Source organism: Polyodon spathula, chromosome 3 (genome assembly GCF_017654505.1).
Source record: "Polyodon spathula isolate WHYD16114869_AA chromosome 3, ASM1765450v1, whole genome shotgun sequence".
NCBI classification, from domain to species: Eukaryota; Metazoa; Chordata; class Actinopteri; order Acipenseriformes; family Polyodontidae; genus Polyodon; species Polyodon spathula.
Window position 1 is genome coordinate 62129065 of NC_054536.1, and position 23342 is coordinate 62152406.

At 38.7% G+C, this 23342-nt stretch overlaps 1 protein-coding gene across 2 annotated transcripts; it reads left to right on the forward strand.

Annotated features, from left to right (window-relative positions):
- Window positions 1-385: 385 nt before the first annotated feature.
- med30 (mediator complex subunit 30) lies at window positions 386-22639 on the forward strand. Of its 2 annotated transcripts, none has more exons than XM_041245649.1 (5): window positions 386-493; window positions 7236-7449; window positions 7869-8027; window positions 14660-14767; window positions 21973-22639. In XM_041245649.1, exons 2-5 carry the CDS (start codon window positions 7276-7278, stop codon window positions 22066-22068), a joined length of 537 nt encoding a protein of 178 aa, XP_041101583.1. In that variant the 5' UTR covers window positions 386-493; window positions 7236-7275; the 3' UTR covers window positions 22069-22639. The 2 variants fall into 2 exon arrangements, with proteins under 2 accessions (XP_041101583.1, XP_041101585.1); XM_041245651.1 differs by having other exon boundaries at window positions 14660-14758.
- The last annotated feature ends 703 nt before the right edge of the window (window positions 22640-23342 follow it).

The following is a 23342-nucleotide window of genomic DNA, read 5'->3' on the forward strand; positions in this document are numbered from 1 at the left end:
ATAAGGGATGGGACGTGAACCATCACATTGACTAATTAAGCCAATAAATGATTCAATTAAATGAGAGATTGGTTGAAACGAAAACCAGCAGCCACAGTAGCTCTCCAGGACCAGGGTTGGAGACCCCTGCATTATACAGTAAGCTACGTCTTACAGTTCATAGCTCCGAAGAATAACTAGCAAGAGAAAGTTATTTTACCACATGAACAAAGAGTAAATTGAGTTACGTGTGTCTCGGAGATTATTGGGACGGACAGGATTCACACCACCCCTCGGGGTTTCCCTGTTCGCTGTGGAAAATAAACCACGGTAGTCGAACCGGAACAGAAAACCCTCCCACAACGCTAGATGTCACTGTAGGTTTTTATACTCGTTTCAGCAACTGCAGTGAGTCTCGCGATGTTCTGTATTACAGCTGCGCTCTGGATGATGTGAAGATGACTGCTTTAGTTACGAAAGTACTGTAGACCATTACAAAAGGACTCAATTGGAGGTAATGTAAAATACAACTATGATACTAGAGCATGCGGTTTTATAACGACTATATATTGGTTTAAATAAAGTAGTAAATACACCGTCATAACGGTTTTATTTATTACATCTGCATACCCGAAAAACACTGCGAGTAGCACCTGATCCTTCTGCGCATGATACTGTTTACATAATGTAAATACTGGTTATATGATAGCTTAACTTTAAACGCTGCGTCCTTCAAACATCTTCTAATTAAGCACTATGCTATATAAATCAAATTCCAGGTTTGGACAGAGTGGCAAAACGTGTGCCGAGTTCATACAGGAGGAGGACTGTCATCTTCTTCGCAAACCATTTTTTGGAAGTAGTTCAAAGCTGTATAATTAAATCTTACTAGCTTTAACGTATGTAATTTAGTTTTATAATAATAATAATAATAATAATAATAATAAATAATAATAATAATAATAAAAACACTTTTCTGATTATGAAATAAAATTATATGTTGGTATTGCATCATTCCCCCACCAATTTCAAACGCAACACTTGGAAACGGGCTTGCGATTTTCAGTCTTACATTTCATATTGTTTGCTTAAAGTAATTCAATTACACATTAACAACGTAAAAAAAAAAAAAAAAAAAATATTTATTTACAATCTCTTGTAACAGTTATGGGTTCCGAACACTTGCTTTGGTGGATAAAGTACTCTACACAACAAAAGATGCGTTTAAACAGGACGGTGGCTGTATGTTTTTGTTCCGTGGTGTCCCTTTTCCTGTGGGAACACGCCTTCTTTTAACAAACAATATACAACAAAAACAAATCCGAACTCCGTTTTGGACCGCTATCAAAATTTAACAGGATACCTAACTTTTACTCAGCCAGACCGCTAATCTGGTGTACCGACTGAAAATGTATTATACTTTGTTTTATTTATTCCGGTCCATACACAGGTGCTTACCGTTACGCATACAGTGATTTACTTTGAAACCTGACCCTTTATACCTAAATGACTTGTTAAATTACAAAATTTGGCCCTGGCATTTTAAATTGCACCGGCCCACGTTAAGGCTGTGATGATACTTTATAAGAATATGCGGAATTTGCTTTCTGACAGAGAATTACATAAGCCGTTTAGCAAATTTCAATTACTGAACTAAAAATTATTGCAGACATTTAGGAGGATATATCCAAGGTAATTAATATGCTTTTATATGCAAGACAGAGATGCCAAGGGTTGGCTGTCCTAAAGAGTGAGACTTTCCAGTTGGTGTGCTGTTCGATAATTGCTTAAGACAAGGACTGGCATCTTTGGTTCTTGGTGACGTCCAGTAGTCCAAGTTTTTAATCCAACCAGCACTTAATAGTTTGTTTTTAAATGTACACTGCTTAATATTGCATATGAAATACTTCAAACAGCAAAATTAATTAATATTTAACTCAGTAATACAGTAATATGGTACAGTTTGGAGGCACATGCTACTGAAAACAGAATTTGATTTATATTTTCCCAGGGCAATTGGCAGCTTTAACTACAATAATATACCTAATAAGAAACTTGTGTTCTTACTGTTCATAAGCCACTTCTCTCATGTGATTTTTAAGAATTTAAGAAATTAACCTATTCTGTGGTAGAAAGGTGTAATCCTTATGCAGCTGTATTTTCTTTATTATGCAGTAGCATAATTATACTTTCTTCAAATTAGTGTTCCAACTATTTTCTTGTAGGGATCAGCGTTTGCACAAAATCTCACCCGGAGTTTAAGCTGCGTAGTCCGAACTAGAGTTTATGCACATGTGCGATTTGTTTTAAATGCGGTGTTCTATAAGTTAGAAATTTACTATTACAGTGGCTTGCGAAAGTATTGACCCCCCCCTTGGCATTTTTCCTATTTTGTTGCCTTACAGCCTGGAATTAAAATTTATTTTTATTTGGATTTCATGTAATGGACATACACAAAATAGTCCAAATTGGTGAAGTGAAATGAAAAAAATCACTTGTTTCAAAAAATTCAAAAAAATAAATAATGGAAAAGTGGTGCGTGCATATGTATTCACCACCTTTGCTATTAAGCCTCTAAATAAGATCTGGTGCAGCCAATTACCTTCAGAAGTCACATAATTAGTTAAATAAAGTCCACCTGTGTGCAATCTAAGTGTCACATGATCTCAGTATATATGCACCTGTTCTGAAAGGCCCCAGAGTCTGCGACACCACTAAGCAAGGGGCACCACCAAGCAAGCGGCACCATGAAGACCAAGGAGCTCTCTAAACAGGTCAGGGACAAAGTTGTGGAGAAGTACAGATCAGGGTTGGGTTATAAAAAAATATCTGAAACTTTAAACATCCCACGGAGCACCATTAAAGCCATTATTAAAAAATGGAAAGAATATGGCACCACAACAAACCTGGCAAGAGAGGGCCGCCCACCAAAACTCACGGACCAGGCAAGGAGGGCATTAATCAGAGGCAACAAAGAGACCAAAGATAACCCTGAAGGAGCTGCAAAGCTCCACAGCGGAGATTGGAGTATCTGTCCATAAGACCACTTTAAGCCGTACACTCCACAGAGCTGGGCTTTACGGAAGAGTGGCCAGAAAAAAGCCATTGCTTAAAGAAAAAAATAAGCAAACACGTTTGGTGTTTGCCAAAAGGCATGTGGGAGACTCCCCAAACATATGGAAGAAGGTACTCTGGTCAGATGAGACTAAAATTGAGCTTTTTGGCCATCAAGAAAAACGTTATGTCTGGCGCAAACCCAACACCTCTCATCACCCCGAGAACACCATCCCCACAGTGAAGCATAGTGGTGGCAGCATCATGCTGTGGGGATGTTTTTCATTGGCAGGGACTGTGAAACTGGTCAGAATTGAAGGAATGATGAATGGCGCTAAATACAGGGAAATTCTTGAGGGAAACCTGTTTCACTCTTCCAGAGATTTGAGACTGGGACGGAGGTTCACCTTCCAGCAGGACAATGACCCTAAGCATACTGCTAAAGCAACACTTGAGTGGTTTAAGGGGAAACATTTAAATGTTTTGGAATGGCCTAGTCAAAGCCCACACCTCAATCCAATTGAGAATCTGTGGTATGACTTAAAGATTGCTGTACATCAGCGGAACCCATCCAACTTGAAGGAGCTGGAGCAGTTTTGCCTTGAGGGATGGGCAAAAATCCCAGTGGCTAGATGTGCCAAGCTTATAGATACATACCCCAATAGACTTGCTGCTGTAATTGCTGCAAAAGTTGGCTCTACAAAATATTGACTTTGGGGGGGTGAATACTTATGCACGCTCAAGTTTTCAGTTTTTTTGTCTTATTTCTTGTTTGTTTCACAATAAAAAATATTTTGCATCTTCAAAGTGGTGGGCATGTTGTGTAAATCAAGTGATACAAACCCCCAAAAAATCCATTTTAATTCCAGGTTGTAAGGCAACAAAATAGGAAAAATGCCAAGGGCGGTCAGTACTTTCGCAATCCGCTGTAAGTTTGTCATCCGATATCATAGTTAGCGAAAGCATCAAATACGGTAAACACTGTCTCGCAGTGCTTGGTGCTGATAGGAGCACTGATAGTTTGAAAACATGAATTCCCGCCCATGCACAGTATTGCTTAGTGCTAATTGGTTGAAGTGCTAAATGCCAGCACCTGCACGGCAATACAATTGGCTGAACAGTTGCTCCTCTCTCCTCTTGCGGGCATGTAGTCTCCATGGTTAACACAGTACACAAGCTTGGAAAGTGGCTTTCTAAGCCCCATGCCCCAAGTCTCTTGTCTCTTGCTGCGCCTGAGTAAAAATATTTTAAATCTTTATATGTATACTGTACTGCACTGACAGTGCCTGAGATAAGCTTAGGGATGCGTGTGAGAGTGATATAGCATGCTAATGGGCGAGTTTCATGCCCAGTGCGGGAGATTTGACATTTCAATGAACATACATAAGAAAATAAAGCTTACAAACGAGAGGAGTCCATTCGGCCTGTCTTGCTCATTTGTTTGTTAGTAGCTTATTGATCCCTGAATCTCATCAAACAGCTTCTTGAAGGATCCTAGGATGTCAGCTTCAACAACATTACTGGGGAGTTGGTTCCAGACCCTCACAATTCTCTGTGTAAAAAAGTGCCTCCAATTTTCTGTTCTGCATGCCCCTTTGTCTAACCTCCATTTGTGACCCCTGGTCCTTGTTTCTTTTTTCAGGTCGAAAAAGTCCCTTGGGTCAACATTGTCAGTACCTTTTAGAATTCTGAATGCATGAATCAGGTCGCTGCGTAGTCGTCTTTGTTCAAGACTGAATAGATTAAATTATTTTAGCCTGTCTGCATATGACATGCCTTTTACAGATGAACTTACTTTCTACCTTCACTACTACTCTTCTGTCTTTCTTTTCTTTCTGCTAACCTTGTTTTGTGAAATTAAAGGTCTACCCTCAAGTAATAAGCAGTTATAAATATGTAGCTCCGTCTACTGGCCAAGTCAAAATAATAATATTAAAGAGGACCTATGGATCAGCCTACTGCTGGCTTGCCTGAGATCAATGGTGCTGGAGACAGCGTCGGGGCTTCTCCTGATGAGACCAGAGAAGGCGAGACCCCTCCCATATCGGCAACCAGGTAGTTGAACACCACGGTTGCGATGTCTCTGAGGGACACTGGGTGGTGTTGCTATTCCCAAGTTTCCCAAAGCGCCCCATCTAGGGCCTACAGCAGGTTAATCACATTCAGGAGGACTCTTTCCAGGCCACCGTCAGGGTCAGTCAGCCAGTCCCAGATCTCCCTCTGGTGGCCCTCGAGCTTCTCCCACTGACGCTGGAGACGGAACCAGCAGGCACTCTCCCTTTTCTGGTGGAGACTTGGACCTCCTTCCACGCAGGCTGTGGAGGTGAAACCAACAGGCATTCTTCCTCTGCTGGTGGAGGTGGAAACTGCAGGAATTCTTTCTCTGCTGGTGGAGGTGGAAACAGCAGTCCCTCGGGCTTTGGATTCCTGCGTTCCCCCGCGTCTGGGCGCGGGACGCTCATGGTCCCCCTTAATAAAGTGCAATTCCCAGTGCTCGCATATTATTACATTTTACTTGCACGTGAATTGCTGTGCAGGCCTCGTGACTAAATGCAAATATACATTTTTAACACTTGTGCGCATACCCCATATTACAATGCACCAATGACTATACACCAACATTAACACACTACATGTAACATACAACACCAAAGCACACGGGCGGGGCAACATTGCCACAGGCTGCAACATTGACAATGGATAATTGCAAAGCATATGACATGGTTTATTTAGATTTCCAGAAAGCTTTTGACAAAGTGCAGCATAAAAGATTAATTCTCAAACTGAACGCAGTAGGGATTCAAGGAAATGCATACACATGGATTAGGGAGTGGTTAACATGTAGAAAACAAAAATTACTGATTAGAGGAGAAACCTCAAAATGGAGCAGGGTGACCTGCTGGATCAGTATTAGGTCCTCTGCTATTCCTAATCTGCATTAATGACTTAGATTCTGGTATAGTAAGCAAACTTGTTAAATTTGCAGACGACACAAAAATAGGAGTGGCAAACACTGATGCAGCAGCAAAGGTCATCCTAAATGATGTAGACAGCATTCAGAAATGGGTAGACGCATGGCAAATTTAATAGAGAAAAGTGTAAGATACTGCACGCAGGCAATACACATGTGCATTATAAATACCATATGGGAGATACTGAAAAAGATCTAGGAGTTTATGTTGACTCAGATATGTCTTCATCTAGACAATGTGGGGAAGCTATAAAAAAAAAGGCCAACAAGATAGTTGGATACATTGTAAAAAGTGTTAAGTTTAAATTGAGGGCAGTAATGTTAAAACTGCACATTGCATTAGTAAGACCTCATCTAGAATACTGTGTTCAGTTCTGGTCACCTTGTTACAAAAAGGATATTGCTGCTGTAGAAAGAGTGCAAAGAAGAGCAACCAGAATTATTCCAGGTTTAAAAGGCATGTCATATGCAAACAGGCTAAAATAATTTAATCTATTCAGGCTTGAACAAAGAAGGTGATCTGATTCAAGCATTCAGAATTCTAAAAGATATTGACAATGTTGACCCAAGGGAATTTTTCGACCTGAAAAAAGAAACGATGACCAGGGGTCACAAGTGGAGATTAAATAAAGGGGCATTCAGAACAGAAAATAATGGGAATCTGGGACTGACTCCCTTGGGTGGGACCATTACAGTCTGACACCCCTGTGAGGCCGATCCTTCAAGAAGCCACTAACAACCAAACGAGCAAGATGGGCCGAATGGCCTCCTCTTGTTTGTAAACTTTCTTATGTTCATAACTGATTGCCAGTCAATCAGTGTTCTTGGATAGCTATGGCATTCTCGTGATGTCATTTTTCATTCCTAAATTTCGCAGCAAGAGTTAATTTTTTTTTTCCAGCCATATTTTTTAATGCCTACCTTACATTCCAGGGTACACTGCGTATTGTACTATTCGGGGTACTTTTTGTATCTCCCTTCTACAATTTTACCCCGAATTCTATCACAAAATTAATTTCACATAAACACCTCCCTTAATTTTTATTTCACATATTTTCCGAACAGGTTCAGGAACAACAATTTTATCATCTTTGTGAATCTCCATCAATTACAGAGACGTTTAGATTTAAACGCGGTTAGCAATGATAGTTAGGTCTTCAGCTGGTTTAGGTTTGGCAAAACGACCAATAACCAGATTAAAATAACAGTGTTTTGCTTGTGCTCTTTTTAGCTTGGAGCAATATGTGATGTGGTGACACTGTAATTAGAACATGGCTACACCTCCAGTCGCTGGGGCAGGATTGCCGTCAGGACCTTTTCCAGGGCAGCAGGGACAGGCAGCACGGGAAGTGAACACAGCCTCCCTCTGTCGTATTGGGCAAGAAACAGTGCAGGATATAGTCTTCAGAACCATGGAAATCTTTCAGCTTTTAAGGAACATGCAGGTGAGTGACATCAGCCTGGACAATATCATATGTTTGTGTCAAACAAACTCAGACAAAGGAAGAAAAGATAATGGTGAAATATATATGGTCATATATTCATTTTAATAACATTATTGCCAGGAATATGCTCCCCCACATGTGAAAGTAAATGATTATAAGTCACTGTTGTGCAAGAAAATATTTTTATATAAATATAATATATATCTTTTATAGGAAAATATATTTATATTATATCATATATATAGATATATAATAATATATATATTATGATATGATATAATGTTTTTTGTTTGTTTAAAGAATTCATCCTGAAGGATTAATATGTTATTTAGCTAATTTATTAATTTACGAAGTATTTACCACAAGAGAAAATGGTTGATGTGATATTTATTGTTGATTTTATTATTTGAATATTTCAGCTGCCTAATGGTGTATCGTACCATGCAATCACACACCAGGACAGGCTGGGAAAGCTTCAGGAACACCTCCGCCAGTTGTCAGTCCTTTTCAGGAAGCTTAGACTAGTGTATGACAAATGCAACGAGAATTGTGCCGGGCTGGATCCTGTCCCTACAGAGGCAAGAATCATTTTATTTTTGCTCAATTCTAAATTGTCTCTGTCTATTTAATGTTGTCGGTGAGCATTTTACATCAGCAGAAAGCAAAGCATAATAACACTTGCTGACGGTTATATATCAAAGTGCTGGTGATTACACAAAGCAGTTGACAAAAATGACTTTGACTCAGTGCAGTATATTTATACATAGGGGGCATGTTTAGATGAAACTGCTCACTGTGACATCTGCCAGAACAAATTTTTTTTGTTACTGTGGGTACATTGGAGATAAGGCAAAATTAAATTCTAAAAAGACAAGACTAGGTTTAAAGTTCCCAAGTTTGCTCAATTGTCAAATATTTTTGTTCATAATGCAAACAATGCGATGACGCAATTTTCTAAAACTATTGTCAATATATTTTAGTTACTATTAGTTACAAAAGGTGCTTGATTTTTTTTTAAAGGAAACTTATGCTACACAGTGCAGTTGTGTAATACCTATGCGTTCCCTGGAGTTTCTGTTTGCTTCTATAAAATTGTTCATTGAAAAAAATAGCAAAATGGGGTATAACAGTGTTCTATATATTTAAGCAATAGTTACTGGGGGACTGTTACTATATTTCCAGCAGATGTCAGTATAAAGCAGGGAATAACATATTATGATTGTGATTACAGCTCAAGCATTTAAGTATGCAGTAGTAATACTACATAACATGTTATTTACATCAAACTGCACATGCAAGCAATGCACAATATATTTCTAGAAGAGGTTGGGCACTGAATAGCAGAAGTGGTTTATTCAGCTCAGTATAGTATGGTACATCACAAACAGTAATTAAGTGGATTTTTTTGTGTGTTTCAATAAAAAACAAAAATAACGGACAGATAGGCCTACATGACCTGATGCTGGACAATTTGCTGTATTTAAAATATGAAAAAAAGCTTGTATTACGTAATTGCACTGTTATATGGCAAAAAGTGTCACATGTTGTTTTCAATTGATTTTATGTTGTTGTTGAATATCTTATGCTATCCGGTGGATCGATAAGTCATTGAACCAAGAGGAGGGTTTGTAATAGATTTTGTTTTCCTGTTGTTCCTCCATCCCAGGAGGCCGTGATTAATATCACATACTGGTCTTCCTCGGCCACAGCCAGGTGTAGTTAAGAAGCATCCAGGGCGACCACCGGCAAAAGCGGGGTCAGTGTCTGGGTAGGTGTTAGCAGCAGAGCCGGGGCCGGAGCAGGAGGCTGTGCCTGCTGCCTGGCCAAAAGCTCCAGGACTTGAGCCATATGGTCCTTTTAGGTCGGAGATGGCCTGCGCCTGTTTTGACTGTCTCAACTGCTTAGTGCTCCTCACAGGAACCCTAGAGTGGCTGTGAGCCAGAGGCACCGAGCCTGAGCACGGAATACTTTGTGAGGGGCTCTGGGATAACTTAAGGATGGGGGAGACCTAGTGAGTCTGCTGCGTAGCATCCGAGGCTGCCATCATGGTTACACTACAAAAACGCGGTGTCAATACCGAGGCACGAGGGAGTAGAATGTATGATTGCCTAAGCACTGAGGGAGTCCAGGGCTCTAAGCTCCCGAGGGTGCTAAAGCACAAAAGACCCCGATATCCGGGTGTGGCGAAGAGTGACTAAAGGTACCAGATGCCTGAAGCCTTGAGGCCCGGGAGTGTGGAGCAGTGAGGTCAGTGAGTGCAGAAGGCTCTGAGGAACCGAGGCGCCGAAGCACAGAGGGGTGTGAGGGCACTGAGGCTCTGAAGTTGATGAAGTTGATGACCGAGGAACATCTAAATAATGGGGTACCGAAGCACCGAGGGCGACGAAGTGCTCAGGGCACCATGTGCAAAGAGGATATGAGGCCCAGAGGGTGACTCTGGTTGCGTTGAGGTACAGAGGGCACCGCATGCACCAATGCTCTGAGGTCCAGATGGTGTCGAATAACAGAGGGTGGGGACGAGCACTGAGGGCGTCTGACTGGAGTGCTGCTTCGAGGCATCGTTGGCACCGCAGCACCAAGAGCACTGTATGCACCGAGGGCTCTAAGGTCGAAGCACCAAGGGTGTTTTAAACTTTGGAGCGCTGAGGCACCGAGGGCACAGAGGCACCAAGGGCACTGTGTGCACCGAGCCCCTAAAACCCTGAATGGCGAAGCACCACCAGGGCATCAGGGGCGGCAAAGCACAGAGGGCAGTAAGGGTCCGCAGTCCTGTAGGTGACGAAGCACCGGGGGTACCTAAACGCCTGAGTATAGAGTGCCTGTGCGCCGAAGCACCAAGGCACAGAGCATCTAAGCAGTGATGGAGTAAAGCAGCATGGCTCCTAGGCACTGAAGACACCTCACACCGAGGAAGCACGCACTGAGGGTACTGGGGACAGGTGTCTAGCCTGAACTGCTTGCAGTCACACAACCCGGGGTAGCACATAGCATACATCAGGGTGGATAAACAGACTCGATGGCTGCAGTCGGCAATAAGAGAGCAGTCTTTTAAGTGCATGGTGCTGCACGGGGCCTTAGTCACATGACCGGGGCAACGCGTATCGTAATTTATTTTTTTTTAAACAGTAATAAGACAGTCCTCTCTCTTTTCTCTATCACCGAGGTGGGTGGGCCGTGACAACCAGTGAACTCAACTCAACAGCGGGGCATGATAAAACAGACTCCTGTGGAGGAGGTACATGTTTTATGTGGTGTTTTTTTTCACTGCAGGCTCAGTAAGAAACATACAGTCACACAAAAACCGAGCTTTGGGGGTAAAGCAGTCACCATGCCAGGCAGGTAGACTGCAGATATTATATATATTATATAATATATATATATATATATATTATACAATATATATATATATGTAATATATAGTCACCATATATATATATATATATTTAATAGTCTTTAGATTGGCATACGCTTTTCAGTATAGTAATATAATATATATATAGTCTATATGATATATATATATATGTGTATATATATATATATATATATATATATATATATATCTATACACACACACATATATAGCTATATATTATATATATATAATTATGAGATATATATATATTACGACCATATCTATATTGCGATTTACATAGTATATATATATATATATATATATATATAGTGTCCGCCACATATTATATATACCGGTCCTCACTGTGTGTATATAAATATATATATATATATATATATATATATATATATACTGTATATGTGTTTTTCGCAAACTCGGCTTCTGAACTGAGCTATTATCATTGCACAACTGTGCTTCGTTGTCTTCTGATTCCGGGGATTTTTTTTAATAAAGCAGGGGAACTCCAGAAAACCTAAGCGAGCACTTTCATACAGACTCAGTCAGTAACCGGTTTGGGTTTGTACTTTACCTTACCGCAGTGAGAGACAAAAGAGGAAGTGAGCTCTGTGGCGTGACTGTTTGTTCTCTTGGAAGGCGGGACTGTGGACGCACTCCCCGGAGGGGCCTATCGGCAGCTCTGATATAAAATGCTCATTTTTTTTGATTTTTTTTTACCTGAATTTTTTTTTTTTTTTGGTTTTTAAATTTTTTTTTTTTTTTTTTTTTTTTTTTTTTGTTTTATTTATTTTTTTTCTTTACTTTTTGTATTATTATGCATCTATATATAAGTATTATACCTTAGATATCACACAACACTATATATAGTAATATATATATATACATATATCACTTTTAGTGTATTAATATATATAATATGTTCAAGTCCTTTTTGTCTCAAACGGCTTTTTGTCGTATTATAGTCATATATTGATTAGTGGCTAGTGTTATGTTCACTAGCAACGAGCTTAATACATAGTATATAATCGCATAAATCACTCTTGGGTTCATTGGGGCCTTATCTAGTATAGCTATATGAGTGTTAAGCAGTGAGTCGGACCACACATTAATGCTGATCACTTAATCAATATAGTCCTTAGAGGTTAACAAAGCTTTATTAATTAAAACCGCAAGCATTGTCAGACAAGTTATCTTCAATCTCCAGAGAACTAAGCATCAGATAACAATAGCTAGCTTTAATTATTTAATGAGCCTCACTTGTGTTTTTTTTTTTTTTTGTATATATTTTGTTTTTTTTTATATAATATTATATATATATACTGTTTTTTTTTTTTTATTATTTTTTTTTTTGTTTTTCGCAAACTCGGCTTCTGAACTGTTAAATGTTTTTGTTTTATCATTGTTTTTTTTAATTTTTTTGTTTTTTTTTTTTTTTTTTTTTTTTTTTTTTTTTTTTTTTTTTTTTTTTTTTTTTTTTTTTGTGCTTCGTTGTCTTCTGATTCCGGGGATTTTTTTTAATAAAGCAGGGGAACTCCAGAAAACCTAAGCGAGCACTTTCATACAGACTCAGTCAGTAACCGGTTTGGGTTTGTACTTTACCTTACCGCAGTGAGAGACAAAAGAGGAAGTGAGCTCTGTGGCGTGACTGTTTGTTCTCTTGGAAGGCGGGACTGTGGACGCACTCCCCGGAGTGGCCTATCGGCAGCTCTGATATAAAATGCTCAGTGAATACCTGACCTGTGGCAGGCATATCCCAAAAGTATTCTTGGTGGTTGTCTTTGAATTGAAAGGGAACTGCACAGCCGAGATGTATATAGTCAGTTGAACTGCAAGGCAGGTAAGATTTAGGCAAGTGTTTTGTTAACTACAACCACTTTAATGCCTTGTAAGTTTATTCCATAATCACTCTTGGGTTCATTGCCTTATCAAGTGTAAAAAACTGAGTGTTATTTTGTGATTGAACCCAATTAATCTGATCACTACAACAGGTTAAGTTTAACAAACTTTATTAATAAAACAGCAAGCATTGCAGAAAAGTTATCTATCAATCCCAGAACTAACATCAGACAATAGCTATGCTTTAATTATACAAAACTTGTTTACAGCCTTTGTAGCCACTTCTCTGTTCATAAAACCTGCGTTCATTGGTCATTAGTTCATGAACCCGCAAGTAATATACTTGCCATTAGTACATCCTAATACATCCTTAAGTTTACCAACATAATTATGCTAGCATAGCAAAATTAAAATATATATTTTATATAGTAAGAGCAGCTTAAGTGCATAAACTACTACACTGAACAAAAATATAAATGCAACATGCAACAGTTTAAAAGATTTTACTGAGTTCCAGTTCATATAAGGAAATCAGTCAATTGAAATAAATTCATTAGGCCCTAATCTATGGATTTCACATGACTGGGAATACAGATATGCATCTGTTGGTCACAGATACCTTAAAAAAATAAAGGTAGGGGGTAGGGGCGTGGTTCAGAAAACCAGTCAGTATCTGGTGTGACCACCATTTGCCTCATGCAGCGCGACACATCTCCTTCACATAGAGTTGATCAGGCTGTTGATTGTGGCCTGTAGAATGTTTTCCCACTCCTTTTCAATGGCTGTGCGAAGTTGCTGGATATTGGCGGAAGCTGGAACACGCTGTCGTACATGTCGATCCAGAACACCCTAAACATGCTCAGTGGGTGACATGTCTGGTGAGTATGCAGACCATGGAAGAACTGGGACATTTTCAACTTCCAGGAATTGTGTACAGATCCTTGCGACATGGGGCTGTGCATTATCATGCTGAAACATGAGGTGATGGCGGCGAATGACTGGCACGACAGTGGGCCTCAGGATCTTGTCACGGTATCTCTGTGCATTCAAATTGCCTTTGATAAAATGCAATTGTGTTCGTTGTCCATAGCTTGTCTGTCCATACCATAACCCCACCGCCACCATGGGGCACTCTGTTCACAACGTTGACATCATTAAACTGCTCGCCCACACGACACCATTCACGCTGTCTGCCATCTGCCCGATACAGTTGAAACCGGGATTCATCCGTGAAGAGCATGCTTCTCCAGCGTGCCAGTGGCCATCGAAGGTGAGCATTTGCCCACTGAAGTCGGTTACGACGCTGAACTGCAGTCAGGTCAAGACCCTGGTGAGGACGACGAGCACGCAGATGAGCTTCCCTGAGATGGTTTCTGACAGTTTGTGCAGAAATTCTTCGGTTGTGCAAACCCACAGTTTCATCAGCTGTCTGAGTGGCTGGTCTCAGACGATCCCGCAGGTGAAGAAGCCGGATGTGCAGGTCCTGGGCTGGCGTGGTTACATGTGGTCTGCGGTTGTGAGGCCGGTTGGAAGTACTGCCAAATTCTCTAAGACAACGTTGGAGGCGGCTTATGGTAGTGAAATGAACATTCAGTTCTCTGGCAACAGCTCTGGTGGACATTCCTGCAGTCAGCATGCCAATTGCATGCTCCCTCAAAACTTGAGACATCTGTGGCTTTGTGTTGTGTGACAAAGCTGCACATTTTAGAGTTGTCTTTTATTGTCCCCAGCACAAGGTGCACCTGTGTAATCAGCTTCTTGATATGCCACTCCTGTCAGGTGGATGGATTATCTTGACAAAGGAGAAATGCTCACTAAGAGGGATGTAAACAAATTTGTGCACAAAATTTGAGAGAAATAAGCTTTTTGTGCGTATGGAAAATTATACAAGAGGTAAAATATGCTAAATAGCATGGGGGCCCTGTAAGGATCTCTTACAGAACAGCATGTGCTAGCATAACAACTGCTTTGGAAGTGTAACTTTTAACTTCTTAACTGTTACAGCAACTGATACCATATGTAGAAGAAGATGGCTCCAAACATGACGATCGCTCCTCTAACCAGTTTCGATGTGCCAGTGAAGAGAGACGGGAGGTGATGGAGGTAAATAAGGTAGAGACCTCTTTTGTGATTATTTTTATGTTGTCCATTTTGTAAGAAATGCAGCACTACATGCATGCTGCTTTATTTAGGTTTTAAACAAAAGGTCCCAGTGGTCCACTTGGTGTAATTCAACAGTTGTAATTTAAGTATCTGTCCCAAAAAAAGAGAATAAAACAAGAAAAACTAAAAGAAATTCATTACAAGAAAAGGGGGACCAGTGATACAATTGATTGTCCTTAACAAGTTTCGATTTTAAAATCCTGGTTATCACTCCTTCAATATCCACAAAAAATTGGAACGTCTCAGAAAAATACACATTTATAGATGGTCCTTTTATACTGCAAAACCAGTTGAAAAACAGTATGGTCATGCCTCCCGTCATGCCCCATAATGTTATTCTACTAGCATTTTAATTCTCTTTATAAGGCGTAACAAACAATAGCACAGCCTCTTAATTGTGGCTCATGATTAAAGCAATTAGGCACAAAAGGGCATGAATTGTTCTGGAAATTATCACTTCTTGGTGTGTTAAGAACGAGACACAGTCGACCAGACAGCAATGCGGCTGCCGTGTGTAAACCAGGGTCGCCGTTGTGTAAGAATAGTGTTTCATTTAGGGGATATTTAATCCTACTAAAGTACATGAAGGGTGTGTCAGGGATAAGGTTCCTAGAGTGGTATCTCCCTTTTAGTGGGAGCAGTGCTTGGCTGATTGGCAACTTTATTCCTAGCTGTGTTTTCCCACTGTGCTTTGTTTTGCATTTTTGTATTTATTTTTGTTTACACTTCTGATTGTGTATTCACACCTGTGAATCTTTTGGCATTGTAGTATGCAGGGGAAGCTGAGACATTGGCTCTCGGGAATGTGTAAGGGTAGCTCTGCAGCATACAGTGCAAAATTAAATGCTTCAATGGGCTCATTTAGCGTCAGATTTAGCTGGCAAATTTTTTTTTATCAGATTTAATTGCTGAACGATAGTGTTTTTCAGATCTTTCTGTTAGGTAAATGTCGACGATTTAAGTTACATGTATTTTTTTCACTGATTTATTTGTTAGAAATGTTAGTTAAAGACTGGTTGTAAATGTTGAATTTACAATACGTGTTTATAAATTATATCTGAAAGCACAATTTTGAAAGTTTGCAAGAATGTGTTTGTTAACATTTATGTAGTTAGCTAAATCTGGACTTTCTGTGTTTTTTTGTGTCATTAGGGGGTGGGGAAGGACGCAACAAAATGTATGCCAAGTAAGCAAGACGGCATATAGAACGTTTGCGCACCGCTGCACTGTACCATTGCTGGTGCTTTTGAATATTGTAAATAAATTGTGGGCACCTATGTGGCGTTGCAATGTCAGCTCTCCATTTGTCAGTGGATACCCACAACCCTCTTTCACAGTATGCCTTTTTTTACCTAATAGTTTTAATGTTCACTCTAAGTTTTGGCCGTTTCACTCATCAAAAAGCTTTCTCGCAGCTTCCAGAATTTCAATGTATTTTCTTGGTTTGATCCCAGTATAAATTGTTGCTTTCAGTAATGCAAATGTATATAATATCTGCTGGGCAGAGTAAATATATGAATACATTCATGTTGCAGGTCATTAATGCGAAGCCCCCCCCCCCCCCCCCCCCCCCCAAAAAAAAAAAAAAGTGCAGCCAAGTTGTATAATTCTCCTCAGCCTTTCTCATTACCAGCATTTAAAATATGCTGTTAATTAGAGCGAGCACACTTTAATTAATGGAGTAAAAGTGGTTCATAATTTGTAATAAGATCTCCAAGCAAATAGCATTCTGTTTATAGATTATGGTGTATTGTGGTAACAGCTGTCTGATCCACAGCATTAGCTTGTAGGCATTCTCTTATGACAACAAACAGAAGCCTCAAATGTGAATAAATCGCATTCCATTTGCTTATATAAATTAGAGGAACAGCCTGGATTAATAATCTATTCACAAGCTCCCATTACTTAGTTTATCTTTGTAGCCGCAAGATTCAATTTAATTGCGGCCCTTGGGGGAATGAATGTGGTAAAACTCCCAGGTCAGACTGTTCATCAAAACTTCAAGGAAGCATTTAAAATGCTTAACATCAAAAAAAAAAAAAAAACCTGCATTCATTAAAGCAGTTTCAGTCTACACACTCAAGTTCAGAGTTACAGTATCATGCTAAAACATTCAACTCTTATAATTAGTAGTCTTGCAATTAATGAAAAATAGCATTTTTTGACGTTCTTACAAATAGTGTAATATTGATGTGTAAATGTACAAATAAATCATCCTTGTTTGAATGATGATAGGCTGTTAGAAATACGTATTACAGCGTGTTTTGCCACCTAGCCAGAATTTGCACAACAGTTTCTAAAGTGGAAAGTGAGAAAACAGCTCCATCTGATGTGTGGGATATAGATAGATAGATAAAACAGGATCAACAAAGTACAGCTTTAGATTTGGCAAGCGAATCAGTGATTTTTTTGTTTCATGTTGTGATCCTGTTTTCTGTTATGAGGAACGTAATAAATGTCAAAACCGAGGCTTTTTTTTGTGCAAGACCCCCTTTTCCAAATTGCATGTGAAATTTGACAATTTTTACTTGCGTGTGAAGCTAAAAAAAATGAAAATAAAACAATAAAAACAATAACAGTAAAATCTGCATATATGCAGTACTGTGCAAAAGTTTTAGGCAGGTGTGAAAAAATGCTGTAAAATAAGAATGCTTTCAAAAATAAACATGTTAATAGTTTATATTTATCAATTATCTAAATGCAAAGTGACTGAACAGAATAAAATCTAAATCAAATCCGTATTTGGTGTGACCACCCTTTGCCTGCAAAACAGCATCACTTCTTCTAGGTACACTTGCACAAAGTCAGTGATTTTGTAAGCATATAATTAGGTGTATGATTTAACAATTATACCAAACAGGTGCTAATGATCATCAATTCAATATGTAGGTTGAAACACAATCATTAACTGAAACAAAAACAGCTGTGTAGGAGGAATAAAACTGGGTGAGGAACAGCCAAACTCAGCTAACAAGGTGAGATTGCTGAAGACAGTTTACTGTCAAAAGTCATACACCATGGCAAGACTGAGCACAGCAACAAGACACAAGGTAGTAATACTCCGTCAGCAAGGTCTCTCCCAGGCAGAAATTTCAAGGCAGACAGGGGTTTCGAGATGTGCTGTCCAAGCTCTTTTGAAGAAGCACAAAGAAACGGGCAACGTTGAGGACCGTAGACGCAGTGGTCGGCCAAGAAAACTTACTGCAGCAGATGAAAAACACATCATACTTACTTCCCTTCGCAATCGGAAGATGTTCAGCAGTGCCATCAGCTCAGAATTGGCAGAAAACAGTGGGACCCTGGTACACCCATCTACTGTCTGGAGAAGTCTGGTCAGAAGTGGCCTTCATGGAAGACTTGCGGCCAAAAAGCCATACCTCCGACATGGAAACAAGGCCAAGCGACTCAACTATGCACGAAAACACAGGAACTGGGGTGCAGAAAAATGGCAGCAGGTGCTCTGGACTGATGAGTCAAAATTTCAAATATTTGGCTGTAACAGAAGGCAGTTTGTTCGCTGGAGAGCGGTACACAAATGAGTGTCTGCAGGCAACAGTGAAGCATGGTGGAGGTTCCTTGCAAGTTTGGGGCTGCATTTCTGCAAATGGAGGTGGGGATTTGGTCAGAATTAATGGTCTCCTCAATGCTGAGAAGTACAGGCAGATACTTATCCATCATGCAGTACCATCAGGGAGGCATCTGATTGGCCCCAAATTTATTCTTTAGGCTGGTAGTTCTCCGATATCCACTTTTAGGCTTTTCAGTGTTAAGAAGCTTGGCTTGGTCATGGGATTGGAAATTTCTCACTGACCTTCAGTTTTTCTGAGCTGTTGTAGGGAATTGCTGTGTAATGCCACATTCTATATTGGAGAGATGACTGGGGAATAAAAAAACTGGGCAGACAAAATAGAATAAATAAATAACATATGTTTATGGCTGGTAAAATCAGGTGGCCATGAAGACCAGTTGCTCTGTATATTACTGTTTACCCTTCAGTAGCAATAATTGGGTTCATGCAGAAGGTGGAAAAGGGCTACAAATGCACCCCACATACACAAACACAGTTAACTTATAATTTAGAGTTTTAAAAATTACACGAAAGTATTTTATATTATTTTTAATCAGTTTTTTATTGAATAAATGTTTTGATGTGCAAAGCATTTTGATGTGCAAACTTACTATCAACAGTAAATGCCTTTTAAAATTTCACAAACACAAATATAAACTACAAAAATAAATGTAATATTGCACATGCAAACTCAGCATCTAGTAAATCTAGTAAATAACCAAACAATTTCTCAATGTGCCTGTGCTTCAATATGAAGTTGTATTACGCATTAAAAAAAACAAATTATCTTTTAGTCAAAAAGAAAAGTGTGCACAAAAAGAACTTGCACACATAACAAACAAAGATAGATAGAAAGTGCTTTAAAAAATATAATCCAATTCAAATAGCACTGTTATCAAATCTTTAAAATCCACTAGATTGGGCCACATTCTCTCAGGCTGTGCAATAGTGGTCGACTACAGTATATGAAAAAACAATTTTTTTTGCAACTCAATTTTTTTTTTCAATAATGTACTGTAGGGGATAATAAGTAGGGTGTTGTAAATAATGCAGTTATCAAATACAGTGCTGGAAACAATGGTATTATACAAACACAGACTCTCATTTTAAGAGCATAGGGCTAACATGTTGGAAACGGCTAAAAAAAATTATCTTTAGGGCTAAATCGATAATGTTAGCAGTACACCATTTCCACTACTATTCCACCATCCCTGCACTGTCAGAATATCCTACAAGTCATCAGAAGCATTTTCTTTTGATTTGTGCTCAAGGCTTTGTAGATCAGTGTGAAAAAATCGTAATTTAATCTATTTCAAATTCTGAATCTGAGACTCTTAAATGTGAAAAAAAGGGATGGGGGCTAAATACTTTTTCAAGACACTGTACATTAGGTGAAAGATGCATCTTTTTTGCAATGTTATGAAAAATGAAAATAAATGTCAGAATGAACTGTAGCAGGTAATAAGCATGATACTCTAAAGAAAGCAGATATCAAATACAGTGATGGAAACAAATGTGTTATATACGCAGAGATATGCAGTTCCCTGAAAATGACTATTGGCAACAAAAAAAAAAGGATGTAGTAGGGATAAATCAATAAATCTTTTATGCATCTCCCCTAGCTCTCATGTAACACTCAGTAATCTGTTCTGCCAGTAAGAAGGAGCTCTTATTGCAATATGTATATTTTTTGCAACCCTCAGAAGACACTTTGTGCACTTTGAAGAAAGATTACTCCCGCTTCCTGAGTCAGACAAAGACATGCTTGATATCCAAATAGAGGTAATCAGTTAATGATAAAACACATGTAAGAATATCCCGAGATCTTCACAGAGCTATGAGGTATGTTCATTTTTTAACACGCTGGGGTGTATTTGTACCCCTTGCCACTGACAAAGGGTTAAAAGCCTGCCCTTTGAACTACTATTATTTAAAAGACTTGATATATCATGGTAGAAATTACAGCAACAATTTTGCCAGAAGCAGAGCCAAGTCTACTAACTGGAATACTTTTGCAGAGTAATTATATGAAGGAGGCTGCTGGCAATGAAGTTAATATTACTGTTTGGATAGTGTTGTTCAAGCATGTTTAATTAAAAATCTGTTATACAGGATTTTCCCACTAACATCTGATGAGCTGGACTTGAAAAAAGCAAGATGTCTTAAGTTTCTATGTATTAGACAGGAAAATTTGGAAAAAAGTAGTCATTTTCTATCTTTCTCAAAAGAAGAATAGATAGAGTCCCTTGTGTTTCACCTGGGTCAGAGCAGTTAGCTACTTATTATTACAAATATTCTGTACTGATCCACAGTATAATATTTCGATGCTTATGGTATTATTGTTTTAGCTTACCAAAAATAGACAATAGTGTTTAGTTAAAAAATAAGAGTATCTGGACAGATATTCTACTGTTGCTGACAAGAACATTGCCTGTTGGTACAACACTGCTGATATTAAGGAACACTAATCTAACTGTAAACCAGTCTGTATCTGTGTTTGTACACCAAGTATAACAAAACTGGGCATTAATCATTTATTGTTTCCGTATTGAAAAGAAACTTGAAAGTGTGACTTTTAGTATGGAATGAGTGAAATTCCTGTTTGGGATATTGTTTGTAAATGATGTATTTGCTAAAGAAAAGGAAACAACTCAAGATAACATTTTAGTCAGGCTTAACCGTCGGCTTCTAAAACCTAGTGCTGTGGGATTTAAAGATATGTTGAATTCATAATCTTTGGAGGTCACAATATGAAAACTGTTTGCCAAACATGTGAGTATTTTATAGTTTATACTATAAATAATTTTATACACATACTTTACAAGTGTACCACTGCGTTGCACTGACATGTAGAACAAGTTACAATATTTATTAAAGTCATTCAAAGTAGCTGTGTGGTACGTATCCCAGAGGCGGGTTCAGTTTGAATGTTGACAAATCAATGGCTTGGGAGGGTGGAAATAAGGAAATTCATACAGATTAACAGCTGTGTATTGTGTTAACACTAAATGAAGCAGTGTAGCTGTGATGTTTGAGAGGAGGCCAGTCAGGAGTCTGATAGCTTGCATTTAACATTCAAAATGACTAAGGATATTGAGAGTAAGAAATTAAAACTTAATTAGAACAGTGGTTGTGTGTTTCTACCTAGCAACATGACCTGAATGCTGTAGATCCTGAACAGATAAATCGGGCTGTTGACAGTTAAGTTTATGTGAGACATAACCATGGCTGTAGTAATCCCGTTGTGGCACTGGTACATTAGTTTAATATTAGACACACTGGCGCATACGTCGCTCTGGTGTATTAGTTGCTCCCCCGTTTTAAGAGCCCCTCAAAAATGCCTAGAAAATCAACTTATTCAGCTTTCTTTACGATAGTTAAACAGTTAATTTTTGGAAGGACACATTATCCCATATGTTTAAATATCAGATGTATTATTGTCAATGTTAATTATATGATCACACAAATCTATGGCTAGTGACTGTTTTAAGAAATAAATTTTATAGTGGGATTACAGTTTTTCAAGTAGCCCAAACAATTTAAGAATGAGAAAGATTCTAATATGTTTTCTTAATTTCTTTTACAGAAGCTGAAACAGAAGAACCAACAGCTGAAGCAAATAATGGATCAGCTCCGGAATCTCATCTGGGAAATAAATGCCATGCTGGCTATGAGGAACTGATCTGCAAGCAGCATCTGTGTAATCCTGAAGAAAGCTTCTGCTTTACAGTTCATTGCAAGTGTTTGAATACATAGAAGAAATGCCCAGGCTCAAAGGACAACATGGTAATTTGTATTCAAGGACTGATGCATAAACAGTGACATGAAGAGTGTGTAGGCATATCCTTTTATGTTGTTTTTTTCAAGCTGCATTAACAGCATGCTTATAATATGAAGAATGTGTAAACCTAGTAAGTTTCGATAGTGGTTTTATATTATGTTGGTATATAAAGTATTATAATGTTGTTCAGTCTAAAGATTGTATAATGGTATTACTTTTTAATTATATTTGTGTTGTCTGCAATTCTATAAGCATGTATTGCTGTTTTTTTTTTTTTTTTTTTAGTTCAGGAAGAAAGACTTGCCTCATGTTACCACAACATTTTCATGTCAATTTTCATTTTCCGTATTTTTTTTTTTGTCAGACTTTGTTTTCAACTTAAAGGTCAAGTTGCTACATGTTGCTACAAATGTTTAAATGACGTACCTGTAAATAAATGGCCGCTCTAGTGCACTGAGGTTTGAGATCTGTCCTCTAAATCGATGGTTTTCAACCTTTTCGTCTCAAGTACCAGTGTTTCCAGTAGGGACCACCAGGTGTACCAGTAACAATGTGCAATCTTAAACTGCTGTTGTAAAACCAAGACCTACTCCATTATAACCAGGTTTGTTGCATCTGTACTCACTTGTTTGTTGCCTCATTGTGCTGAATGGTTAATCTATGCAGCTGATGACTGCAATGAACTCTGCATCTTTATATTTTTAGTATTTTGCAAGTGCTGTGTATGGAATTGGTGGCCGCACCTTTAATTGTCCAGTTGTAATATGGGAAATGGCATGCTGCAGCTCCCATGCTCGGTGTTAGTGAAGTCCTGATCTCACAGTTTGTAGTGCAGACAGCTCTTATGATTTACATGTCGTTTATTCTTCAGTAAAAACAAGTTGAAATTGCAGTGAGTTTGTTCTGCTAAATTTCGATATTAAATACACCACAGCAAGCACATTGCCATTTACTTTCTTTAGCACAATCTGAGAGCTAAATTTAGTAAATGGCGTGTTTTTGTTTTGTTTACTGCGATCAAGTAAGCTGTAGTACATAGTACCCTTCCTAATTACAGTCCCAAATATTTCTGTGTGTTCTGCTTTCACGTGTTTTAAATAGTTAGTTTGAGAAATAAACTTTGTTTTCCCTGCACTAGCTGACCCTGCATTAGTACAAAACTCACGCTACATACT

What these genes read in the sequence shown, in the direction of transcription:
- med30 (XM_041245649.1), top strand. Translation starts at nt 7,276, where the DNA reads ATGGCTACACCTCCAGTCGCTGGGGCAGGATTGCCGTCAGGACCTTTT. An exon ending in TGGATCCTGTCCCTACAGAG is followed by an intron (nt 8,028 to 14,659) that starts GCAAGAATCATT and finishes TAACTGTTACAG; the next exon opens with CAACTGATACCATATGTAGA. An exon ending in AGGTGATGGAGGTAAATAAG is followed by an intron (nt 14,768 to 21,972) that starts GTAGAGACCTCT and finishes TTTCTTTTACAG; the next exon opens with AAGCTGAAACAGAAGAACCA.